At 44.9% G+C, this 12,793-nt stretch overlaps 1 protein-coding gene across 3 annotated transcripts in view; it reads left to right on the forward strand.

The window, feature by feature from the left end:
- The window catches only part of ptprea (protein tyrosine phosphatase receptor type Ea), a 250,125-nt gene that overhangs the window by 189,482 nt on the left and 47,850 nt on the right, over positions 1 to 12,793 (forward strand). For all 3 annotated transcript variants that reach the window (XM_078413639.1, XM_078413641.1, XM_078413640.1), the window contains 2 exons: positions 504 to 589; positions 6,499 to 6,571. In XM_078413639.1, coding sequence (XP_078269765.1) covers positions 511 to 589; positions 6,499 to 6,571 — 152 coding nt within the window. In that variant the 5' untranslated portion in view covers positions 504 to 510. The remainder of the gene's footprint in view (positions 1 to 503; positions 590 to 6,498; positions 6,572 to 12,793) is intronic.

Below are 12,793 nucleotides of genomic sequence, written 5' to 3' on the forward strand. Positions count from 1 at the left end.
TTTACCAGTTGCACCACTGTGCCACTGATTGAAGAGAATAGATTTACAAGGTTGTTTGAAAGACTTGGCTGAATAGCTTCCTGCAATTTAAGATCCTATGGTTACTTGAAGTAAAAGTCATACGACTTTCCATGATTGAAATCCACGGAGGGCAGGGAATGTGTTGAAAATAGAAAGAGAATTCTCATGTGTGCTTTACTTGTGATGAAGCTTAATTCAAAACCTTAATGAGCTTAAAAACTTAAACCTCCTCTCATCACGGCAAAGAAAAATGTGTTTCATCTCAGGCTGCATTAAATAGTTTAATTATATCAAGGTTTGGAATTCAAGAATACAGTCCATGTGGCCTCCAAATACATTGTGGGTTTGATGGATATTGCATGATTTAATCAGCTCCTACTGGGGTGATATTTGGACTGAACAAAATTGTGTCTTAGTTAAATAGTGTGTTGTCATGAGAAGTTGCGATGAGGTTCTAACTATGTTTGCTCTTCTACTTGCAGGGTCATAATGAGTAACACATCTGGAGATTTGAGTTCATCATTGCCAACACCCCCAAACTCAACAAAGTCACCTGCTAACTCTAAGAGTAAGTCATGTGGCTCAGCCGTTTATTGAGAGTGGTTTCACTAAAGGATCATTAAAATGTGTAGTTAGGAACTGCAGATGCTGGCTTAAACCGAAGACAGACACAAAAGGCTGGATTAACTCAGCGGCTTAGGCAGCATCTCTGGAGCAAAGGAATAGGTAATGTTTGGGGTTGAGACCTGTAGACTGGGAAAGAGGAACGAGAGATATGGACGGTACATAGGAGAAATGACAGCCCTGCGGTATGACTATTGATTTCTCTAACTTCAAGTAACCCTTGCATCCTCTCTCTCTCCCTCCCTCTCCCACCCTAGTCATCGTACTAGTTTCACTGTCGTCCTGTTGAGTTCCTCTGTCTGGATACTCATTGTCACCTATTCCACAGCCAACAATGGACCATTGTGTCCACACATTGTGTCCAGAGATTTTTAATTCACAGCTTCGCGCATAATGATTCAAAATGATATCAAAGCATTCAACTGTCCAAGAAAGACACTGACGTCCGATCCGTTGGCACATCCTTTACGTTTGACTGCCAGGTATTTCGGTAAAATGCTATTGCCTAAGATTTCATGTTGGCTGGATTGTGCTGGCCTTGGCACTCTGTCCAGACATACCACCTGTGGTCGCCATCTACCCTCACCTACCTGGGACAGATGTGGAGGGCTAAACAATCTGTGCCACTGCAGCTGGCAGGTGTCTCACATGGTCTGGCAAGTCATTCAGCAGCAAATAAGCCTCAGAAGGCAGTGGAGGCCGATTCTCTGAATGCATTCAAGAGAGAGCTGGATGGGGCTCTTAGGGATAGCGGAGTCGGGGGGTATGGGGAGAAGGCAGGAACGGGGTACTGATTGAGAATGATCAGCCATGATCACATTGAATGGCGGTGCTGGCTCGAAGGGCCGAATGGCCTCCTCCTGCACCTATTGTCTATTGTCTATTGTCTAAGTGGCAAGTTGCCAAGGCCCTGTCTCCAGGATGCCCTGACAACCATTCAGAGGTCCTAGGTGGAGGTTTGCTTCTCCTCCCATAAAAGTCATCAAGGCTTTTTGAGTTTTTAATGTGTCAAAACCAGAGACTATTCACATTTTTTTTTCCCATCTATTTAAAATATTTTTTGGCCTCCTCAGAATGAACCAAAATTATAAACGATCGTTTAAAAAAAAACCTTTTCCCTCCTACTTTTCAGGCTGGGAATCCCCATTCAAATGAAATGGTTCTCAGATTGTATGGCAGGTCCATTGATAGAGCGGATGACAGATGTGCCAGTATTGAATGCTGGCTAGTCCCTTTGCAACCACCAGCCACAGACAGCACAATTCAGCTCATTGCCTTTAACAACAGCGATTAAACAGCAGGCTTTGCCTCCGGGTCTTTCACAGGGGAGGCTAGAAACTGAAGGCTGTGCCTGTATTTGGCTGCCCTACCGATGTAAGCTGTGAATTTTGATCCAGCGTGCCCTGGCTTGTTACTTCATTATATTGTGATGGCATGTGGGCTGTTTATTTCAACAATATTGTTCACCAGAACCGGAGCTGGTCAAAACACACTGAAATGGTCCTGCACTTTGAAACAACACAGTCTGCTGTTAAAGTATGTTTAATTAGTAAACATTCTAAAACAGGCAGACAGTTGAAAGAGGTAGTTAGTTGTTCACGAAACAGAGAATGTGGAACTGGATAACACAGGAAAAGGTCCTTCGCCCGCAATGTTCGTGCCAAATCAACTAACCTCATCTGATTGCATATAGTCCATATCCCTTCATTTCCTGCATACCAATGTGCTTATCTAAAAGACTCTTAAATACCACTATTGTGTCTGCATCTACCACCATCCCTCGCAGTGTTCCAGGCACCCGCCACTCTCTGTTGCCCCTACACATATCCTATAATCTTTGCCCCTCTAACCTCAAAACTCTGCCCTCTAGTCTTTGACATTTAAATTCCAGGGGAAGGATTCTAACTGTTTACCCTATCTCATCATTTTATGTACTTCAAGGAGGTCTCCCCTCAACCTCTGAAGTTCCAGAGAAAACAAACCAGGTTTATACAAGGAGTTTGTCTAAACCTGTCTATCAGGTTTATTCAACCTCTCCTGTGCTCGGCCTGCCAAAGGCCTCCTGGATGCCCCAGTTGCTAACCATTTTAAATCCCTTTCCCATTCGCATACTGACCTTTCTGTCAGAGTGAGGCCACACGCAAACTGGAGCAACAGAACCTCAAGCTCACTTGGGTGGCTTACAACCTAACGGTATGAACACTGAATTCTCCAACTTTAGGTAACAAACCTACAAACCCTCCCTTCTCCCATCCCTTCCACTCTTTTACCCTGTGCCCGACCTGAATGCATGCCAATTTATTGCCTCCCCCTCCCCTTCCACCATTATTCCTTTGGCTTCACAATTCGCACCTCTTCTTTTTCTTATGTCACACCTTTTGTCTTTTCATCTCTGGCTCTTGTCCAACCATGTGCCCATCAACCCCCCCCCCCCCCCCCCCCACCAACCTGTATCTACCTATCACTCACCAGGCTTGGTCCAGCCCCTCCTCTCATCAAAACTTCTGCCCCCCCCCAACCAGTCACAATCTTCTGAAGAAGGGTCCCAAACCGAAGCATAACCTATCCATGTTCTCCAGAGATGCTGCCTGACTTGCTGAGTTACTCCAGGAATTTGGGTCCTCTTTTGTAAACCCGCATCTGCAGAACCTTGTTTTTCCATTTTGCTCCTTAAAGCTAATGCCCTCCAATCCATGTGTCATTCCGGTAAACTTCTACTGAACCCTCTCCAACCTTCCTGTTATGGGGCGACCAGAACTGCACACAATACTCCGAATACAGCCTAAACAATTTTTATTGCAACATGGCTGCCTGGCTCTTATATTCAATGCCCTGACCGTTGAAGGCAATCATACCATATGACCCCTTTACCACTCTATCTATTTATTTTGCCACTTTCCTGGAATAATGAACTCAGATCCAAGATCCTGCTGTAGAGCAATGCTGTTCAAGGTCTTGCCATGAATTGTGTACTTTCCCCTTGCATTCTACCTCCCAAGGTGTAACATCTCGCACTTGCTTGAATTAAATGTCATCTGCCACATCTCCACCTGTTTCTGTAGCTGATTTCCTGCCACATCTTAAAGATATGTTGGTAGCTTGGTTAGCTGCTTATTATAAATTGCCCCTAGTGTAGGTGGGAAGAGGGGGTGGGGGGAGGGAGTGTCATGTGCTGAGATGGGTGGTGCATGTGACGTTGGTGGATATATGAAGAAGAACGGGTTGTAAGGAAATACATGCAAATGCTTTGGGAGCTGGCATGGACTTGTTGGACTGAATCACCTCATTGTGTGTTGTGAGTAATATACAATAGTGCCAAAAACCTGGCCATTACTAGATCCATGATTCGGCTTTCATTGGGACCCAATGTGGTGGAAAAGGATTTGACTCACACTAGAGATTGCCACCAGTTTTACACAGTAATGACAGGAAGCATTAATAATTTAACATTGTAACCCACAGAATGTAAAAATGTGCAATGTTGAGTTTCACTGATTCCGATTTTTAACCAATTACTTTACTAAATGTTATCTTGCAAGTAATTATATGTGTCTATGAAACATTAACCTCTAATGCTGCGTATCACCAACAGATTTTGTTTCCAGTGAACAAGTTGCTATACGCTGTGACATGTTTCACTGTGGTCCTGAACACAAGTTAGATTTCACCCTCAGAGAATTTGTTCTTGCAAGTTTGTGAAAGAGGTTTATTCACATTTCTTCGTGTTCGAATTAAAATCAAGTACATCGGGAGATTAGGGCAATATGGTGTTGCGGTTTATATTAATCAGCACCAAATGAGATTTAATCTAATATCAACAGCAGTGATAGTTGTGCATTAATCAAAAAGTGAATTTGCTCTGTCTTCCCCATTTTCATTAATGTAGGAGAAGCATGTTGCACAACAGAATGCTTAACATCCAAAACTCTTTTCCCAAAATTTCCTTTAAAATGTAAACCTCACAGATCAAATAGTTCTGGACTATGTAGTAAAAAAAGTAGTAAATAATCTTCCAAATGATATACCTGAGCCTAGAAATTCTAAAGAATGGCGCAATATTTGTGTTCATTGTGAAATGGAATTTTATAAATTCCAATGGAAACATGTCAGGACATTTTGTTCCCAGCTGGACATATACAGTGACTTACAAAGGCAGGCAACACCTCTTCTGGCAATGACTAGGCAAAATAGCTTGAAATCAGATGAATGGTCTAGTAAAGCAACCTTTAATGGATAAATGCAGCCAATTTATTAGGGGCTTGGCTTCACTTCACTTGGTCCACCACTGGGGAACTTTGAGATGACCATCTTCTTTCTGGTAGGTTTATTTTCAGTGTCTTTTCCCTAAGTGTCTCCATCCGCAATCCATTTCCAGCTCACTTTTGCTGCCATTGTCCTTGCCCAATCACTTCCCCAACCAACCCTGCCTCACGCTACACTGACATGTTTCTGATCATCTCTCCAATTGACCTCAATGATAATTTCCTTAACTGGCAACTCCATCCTCCAGCTGTCTTTCTTTCCCTATGACTGTGCCATCCCTATCTTCCCCTCCCTCCCTCCCTCCCTCCCTCCCTCCCTCCCTCCCTCCCTCCCTCCCTCCCTCCCTCCCTCCCTCCCTCCCTCCCTCCCTCCCTCCCTCCCTCCCTCCCTCCCTCCCTCCCTCCCTCCCTCCCTCCCTCCCTCCCTCCCTCCCTCCCTCCCCAGGTGATAGTTTCACTCCTCTTCTCCCAAACCGCAATCTTGTCCATCCTTGCTCCTAAATTAATTTCTTTGATGATCTCTCCTCTGTGCTTTGGATCACAAAGGGTAGCCCTTGCATGACTCTTCTTATGTAAAGCCTATCACACTTTGCATCTTGGAGCTGACATGCGATTGAATATCACCGCCAAAGAACACACGCAAAACCACTAATTGGACCGGGGAAGGGATCGCAGCACTTTTGTAGAAAATAATGAGATGAGGGGAGGCAGTGTTTTGTAAGAGTAACTGTGGGGAACAGGTAGCAGGAAATATGATATTGTTCCTCTGGGATCCACAGAAGAAAAGAAAATTGGTAGTCAGAATCTGTCAAAGAAGATTAGTGGTCAGCTGTAGAATTTGTTCTGCTGTATACCAACAACACCACAAATGTCATGGTGACTCATGAGCCCTTGAAAAACCACATATAACATGAAATGACAGCAAGTTGGTTGCAAATCTTGTTCGCGATTTTCATCTCAGCTCATTCCCACTTAAAAATATAGTGACAGGAAAAGAAAAATTCCATACCCCATCATCCGTGTAATTTAGGAACCTTTTCTAAGCTCTGACAGTTGATCTGAGGAGCAGAGATACAAGTGTGCTCAGCATAAACGTACAGGCTAAATGTGATTCTTGTTCCAAATCACTGCCTGGTGATCACTGTGGGAATGTGTGTGCTTATAATCAGGACAAGATGAAGACCAATGGTGATGTCCTCTGCAGCCAGATAACCCATTGGTACCCACTGTGTGAGCTCACAAGGTGAACAGTCAAGGTTAACAAACAACGTCACTTTAGGTTCCCTGTATTCCCGTGGCAGTGCATGTCTTCTGGCAAGGAACAAATTGGGAGAGGATTAACTTTCACTCTTACTTCAAACAACTAAATCTGGTGCTGGTTTACAAAAAAAAACCTCAAAGAACTAGAATATCTCAGGGGGTCAGGCAGTAGGTCAGGAGAACATGGATGTGATGTTTTGGGTTTTGGCCCTTCTTCAGACTCAATGTATCAGGTTGGGGCATGTGTCAAGTTCTACACTTACTGAAAAAAACACATTGTGTGATTTTAATGCATCTAAATTTGTTTTCAAAAATGTTTAACTCTATTCAGATCCATACGTTGCTGCATATGTGATCGTGCCAGTATTGATAGTGATTTTAATCGGAGCTATTCTTTACCTGAGGTAAGGTTTTGGATTTTTTTTGAAGTTACAATTTATGTGATTATGTATCTGATGGAAAATATTTTGCATCTTGTGGGCTAAGAATTTTTATGCAATCTGAATGTTACCGCATATTACATGGCGATCTCATACTAAGCTCCCCATTGTAAAGCATTAATAAGTTGTTTTTGAGTTTTATAAAGTAATATGGTGAAGGCATTATTCTCAAATCTTTTTGCCAATCATTTTAAATTTATCCTGATGTACTGATAGGGGAGTTTAATGCTTCCTGTACATCATCTGGCATTCTCCCACTTGCTGATACAGTAGATTTCTTGAAATCTATATAGACCTAGAATATTTTATCTAAATGGACCAGCATTTGAATTAAAATTGAGTCCAAAATAATTATTAATTCATGAAATCATACTGAGTTACTCCCTGGTGTGCTATGGTCAGGACACAAATGTTTCAATTCCATCCAGGGGCATCTTGGACTTGGGAGGCATAAGACTAGTGTCTCTGCAGCCTTTGGAGGTTGAGAGTAGCACTGAGGGTTGACCCACTTCTGCTGCCTCCTTAGACCAAAAACGGAAGTAAAATAAAGGCTTGTCCTTTCAAACAGTTTAGTCGGCATTTGAAAATGTTCTCAATGCCAGGTTGTTGTGAAATAAGAAATTAAGAGTATCAGACTTTGAAGTGGTCGTGGTCATTTGGCCCAATGTGCCTGGTCCAGCAATCAGTCAGTATGATCTTTTTCCACTGTGCCATCCCCTATCTGATTATTCCCTTAATATCTATCAATCTCTTAATTGAATACAGTCAGTTAAGCCTCCATAGTCCTCCTGAGTGGAGAATTCCAAAGACTCACCACCGCCTGGGTGAAGAAGTTCTCTCTCATCCCTGTCCCAGTGTTTGAAAGTAAGGCACCTGGTTCTCGAAGCTTCAAGTGGAACCTCATCCTTGCATCTCGTCCATCATGCTCTGTAGGAATGCAATACATTGTATTGAAGTAACTTTTTATTTTTCTTAACTCTGGACCATCATCTTAGTCTGCTTAATCTTTCCCGGTACATTAAACCTTGCATTCCTGGATTCAATCTAGTGAACCGTCACTGCACTCCTTCAATTGCAAATATTTCGAGTGTAGGGAGACCAGATCTGGACATAATTCTCCAGATGCAATCTTTTCCTTGCATAATTCTCCAGATGCAATCTTTTCCTTGCATGTATAAAGGCGTTCGGATAATCTATGGTCATTTTTCTCACTAGAATATTCTTGTATTTTATTTTTTCTTCCTATTTCAATGACGATCCTCAGATGTGTTCTGAAATATTCCAATCATCAGTTTTGCTACTTATTTTGAACCACATTTAAAGAGCTTTTTCCTTTAATCTAATGAGTATTGAAGTTGGGAGGTCATGTTGCAGTTGTATAAGACGTTGGTGAGGCCGCATTTAGAATATTGTGTTCAGTGAAAGAGTTCAGTTCTGGGCACAATGTTATAGGAAAGATATTGTCAAGCTTGAAAGGGTTCAGAGAAGATTTACGAGGATGTTGCCAGGACTAGAGGGTGTGAGCTATATAGGGAGAGGTTGAATAGCTGGGTCTCTATTCCTTGGAGCGCAGGAGGATGAGGGGTGATCTTATAGAGGTGTATAAAATCATGAGAGGATTAGATTGGGTAGATGCACAGAGTCACTTGCCCTGACTCGGGGAATCGAGGACTAGAGGTCATAAGTTCAAGGTAAAAGGGAAAAGATTTAATAGGAGTCTGAGGGGTAACTTTTTCACACAAAGAGTGGTGGGTGTATGGATCAAGCTGCCAGGTGAGGTAGACTGGGACTATCCCATCATTTAAAAAACAGTTAGACAGGTACATGAATAGAACAGGTTTGGAGGGATATGGACCAAGCGCAGGCAGGTGCGACTAGTGTAGCTGGGACATGTTGGTTGGTGTGGGCAAGTTGGGCCAAATGGTCTGTTTCCACACTGTATGAATCTATGACTCTATAACTCTAATACTACCTTAAGTTTCACTTGTGGTGATGACTGGAGCATTTTTCCCCTTTCTGTTGCCACCAGGTGGCGCCGTATGATGGCAGCCACGCCAACGGTCTGTCTCGTCCATTTCTTCTTTTGTTGTTTTTAGTCTGGTGTTAAATGTAGGTTTTAGTGTATCTTTAGTTTTGTATTATGTGGGGGGTGGGGGGGAAACTGTTTTTAATCTCTTTCCTCGACAGAGATGCAATTTTTTCCATATCGTATCTCCGTCCGCACTCCGGCCTAACATCGTGGAGCTGGCGGCCTGTTGCTGGCAATCGACTTTGGTAGCTCCCACCGTTGGAGCCTGTGGACTTAACATCGTGGAGCTCGTGGTTAGGGATCGACTTCGGGAGCAAAGCGGTCCTTCTACAGTTGTACCGGGCCCTGGTGAGACCGCACCTGGAGTACTGTGTGCAGTTTTGGTCTCCAAATTTGAGGAAGGATATTCTTGCTATGGAGGGCGTGCAGCGTAGGTTCACTAGGTTAATTCCCGGAATGGCGGGGCTGTCGTATGTTGAAAGGCTGGAGCGGTTGGGCTTGTATACACTGGAATTTAGAAGGATGAGGGGGGATCTTATTGAAACATATAAGATAATTAGGGGATTGGACACATTAGAGGCAGATAACATGTTCCCAATGTTGGGGGAGTCCAGAACAAGGGGCCACAGTTTAAGAATAAGGGGTAGGCCATTTAGAACGGAGATGAGGAAGAACTTTTTCAGTCAGAGGGTGGTGAAGGTGTGGAATTCTCTGCCTCAGAAGGCAGTGGAGGCCAGTTCATTGGATGCTTTCAAGAGAGAGCTGGATAGAGCTCTTAAGGATAGCGGAGTGAGGGGGTATGGGGAGAAGGCAGGAACGGGGTACTGATTGGGAGTGATCAGCCATGATCGCATTGAATGGCGGTGCTGGCTCGAAGGGCTGAATGGCCTACTCCTGCACCTATTGTCTATTGTCTATTGTCTATTGTCTATCTTCGACCGCCCCGATCGCAGGAGCTTCGATCGCCCTGACGTGGGAGCTTCGATCGCCCCGACTGCAGATGGTTCGACTGCCCCGACCGCGGGAGAAAAAAAAGGAGGGAAGAAGATAATACATTATTGCCTTCCATCACAGTGCACTGTGGTGGATGTTTATGTTAATTTTTATGTAGTTGTTGCATTTTTGGTATGACTGTATGGCAAATTCCTTGTATGTTTTGACATACTTGGCTAATAAATTAGTTACAATACAATACAACACAATAAAGGCACATATGTGACTTATAAATGGTTCCTTAAGTATTAGCCATTGCTTGTTGACAGTCATATATTTTAATGTAATTTTCTAAACCACCAACGTTAGTTGTATCATATCTTTCAGATTTGCTTTATTCAGATTTAAGAGCCTGGTTTCAGATTAAACAAAATCACTTGTGCAAAATTCTATCATATTATGATCACGGTAACCTAAAGCTTCTTAAGTATCAATCCTTAATTAACCCTTTCTCATTGCAAAACACTGTTCTCTTGTTGGTTTGTCAACACACTGAGCCATAATAAAAATCTCCTTTTGACTCCATCAATTAATTGTCCACACTATTACTGAACATTTGGTTTACAGGATCACATGTAGGCTGCAATTCCCCATGATTATTGCATGATGAATCTAAATCCTTGTGTGTGAAATTTAAAAAAATATGTGGCATCTAGTAGTCCTGCATAAGCAGATAATGGAGATTGGGTAACAGTTAGAACAATAACATTTAGAAACAAGGAACTGCAGATGTTAATTTACAAAACAAAAGACACATAGTGCTGGAGTAACTCAGTGGGTCAGGCAGCATCTCTGGAGAAGTTGCCCAAGAGAATATCTACGTCCTCCAGAGATGTTGCCTGACCCGCTGAGTTACGCCAACACGACCTTTAATTTGTAAAAATGGCCCTTTGCAGAACAGACGCACAAGAAAAATGTAGCTCGATTTATAGGAGGAGATATGAGGAGAGTGAAGCAAGACTGTAGCCAATGAAATGGAAACGACTTTGAAAGACAAGAAAAAAATGGGGTGGGACAGAGATTTAGGGAAGAGATTTGCGATTGGTTGTTTGCAGATAAGGAATGAGGAGGCTGTGAAGGGATTTAGAGAAGAAGATGCGAATAATACATTTGAAGCATTAGAATACCGGACATTAGGCCTGTGAAGAGCAGAGAACTAGGCCTGGTGTAGATAAGCGGACAAATGGATTGTGCAGAAATAAAGCCCATCCAGGAGAATGCTATCGTTATTCAACTTATCTAGCATTGAAGGCATAAAGTGCTGGAGTAGCTCAATGGTCAGGCAGCATCTCTGGAGAACATGGGTGGATGACTTTCTGGGTTGGAAGCCTTCTTCAGACTAATGGAGTGGGGGGAGGGAAGAGAGAGAAAACTGGTTGGGGGCAGGGCGAAGCCTGGCAAGTGATAGGTGGATGGATACAGGTGAGGGGGGCGTTTTGATTCGAAGATGGTTGTAAAAAGGCCTGCGATGAAAAGACAACGAGTATGAAATAAGGAGAGAAGTGGTGTGAAATGTGAAGCTAGAGGAAGGAATATGAGTGGACATTTCACATAGAAGTAGATGCTCAGCTCCTCCACTGCTCGTCAGAAGATAATATTTTGACTACAAATTCATTTATATATCCACTAAAAATGCAGCAAGGTCTTCCTGTCCAATTTACTCTGGTGGCGCGAGGAAATGACTGCTTTTGGGGCATGTCATTCATTTGAAAATTAATTTTGTTGCCTGTCTACACAAAATCCTCTAAATTCCCATGTCAGTGTCCTCTCCTAGGCTGACATCCTTGCTTCTACACAGTCATCTGAGACATATTCATATACCCAAAACTAGTGGGAGGAGTTGGCTGCGCCTAACGGCTGCGCTCTCTGGCAGTCTGTTTGTCTTTTTTTCTTTTTTTTGTTTGTGTCGGTGTTAGGATGGTTTTTGTTTCTGTTTTTGGCTGTGTATGTGTGGGGGCGGGGGTGGTGTGGGGGGTGGGGTGGGGTGGGGCGGGGGAAACCTTTCTTTTATTAGGTCTCTTCCCCGGGGCGCAGCTCGCCCGCGGGGCCTTCCATCGCCCCGCGCGGCTCGGCCGCTGGACTTAACATCGCCGGCGCGGCTCGGCCGCGGGACCTAACAGTGCCCGGCGCGGCTCGGCCGCGGGGCCTTCCACCGCCCGGTACGGCCGCGGGACGGTTCAGCGCTCGGTGCGGCTCGGCCGCGGGGCCTTCCATCGCCCGGTGTGGCTCGGCCGCGGAACGGTTCAGCGCCCGGCGCGGCCGCGGGGCCTTCCATCGCCCGGCGCGGCTCGGCTGCGGGACTTAACATCGCCGGCGCGGCTCGGCTGCGAGACGTTTCAGTGCCCGGTGCGGCTCGGCCGCGGGACGTTGCAGTGCCCGGTGCGGCTCGGCTGCGGGACGTTTCAGTGCCCGGTGCGGCTCGGCCGCGGGACGTTTCAGTGCCCGGCGCGGCTTGGCCGCTGGACTTAACATCGCCAGCGCGGCTCGGCCGCGGGACGTTTCGGTGCCTGGTGCGGCTCGGCCGCTGGACTTAACATCGCCCGGTGCGGCCGCGGGACGTTTCGGTGCCCGAGGCGGCTCGGCCGCGGGGCCTTCCCTCCTCTTGCGGGGGCTGTGCGTGTCGGTTGCCTCGGTAGGGGTCGAGCTGCCTGTCCGTGGGTGCGGGGGGAAGAGAGGGAAAGTTTTGTTGCCTCCATCACAGTGAGGGGGTGTTTGGAGTCACTGTGATGGATGTTTGTGTTGGGGTCGTGTGTCCTGTGTTCTTTTCTTTTTTGCTGTGTCTTGTGACTGCTGAAATTTCGTTCGGTATTTATACCGAATGACAATAAAGTTTTGTTATACTGTTATAGATTGCCGAAACTGGTACACTGTTCTGCGACAAAAAACACCAAGTGCTGAATAACTCAGTTGGTCAGACAGCATCTCTGGAGAACATGGATAGGTGATGTTTTGGGTCAGGTCAATGTCTTCAGACTGATTGTGGGGGGAAAGAAATCTGGAAGAGAGGGGCAGGAAAAAAGCTTGGCAGGTGGATATAGGCCTGGGGGGGAGTTGATTGGGCTCGATTCTGAGCTTTATCGTGGAAGAGACTAAAACGTGGACAGGAAATTATTCAAATATGCGCTCTGTGAAGAAAGAGCCTCTGAAGAAATGAAACATCCCCA

This window comes from Rhinoraja longicauda, chromosome 16, assembly GCF_053455715.1.
Source record: "Rhinoraja longicauda isolate Sanriku21f chromosome 16, sRhiLon1.1, whole genome shotgun sequence".
NCBI lineage: Eukaryota > Metazoa > Chordata > Chondrichthyes > Rajiformes > Arhynchobatidae > Rhinoraja > Rhinoraja longicauda.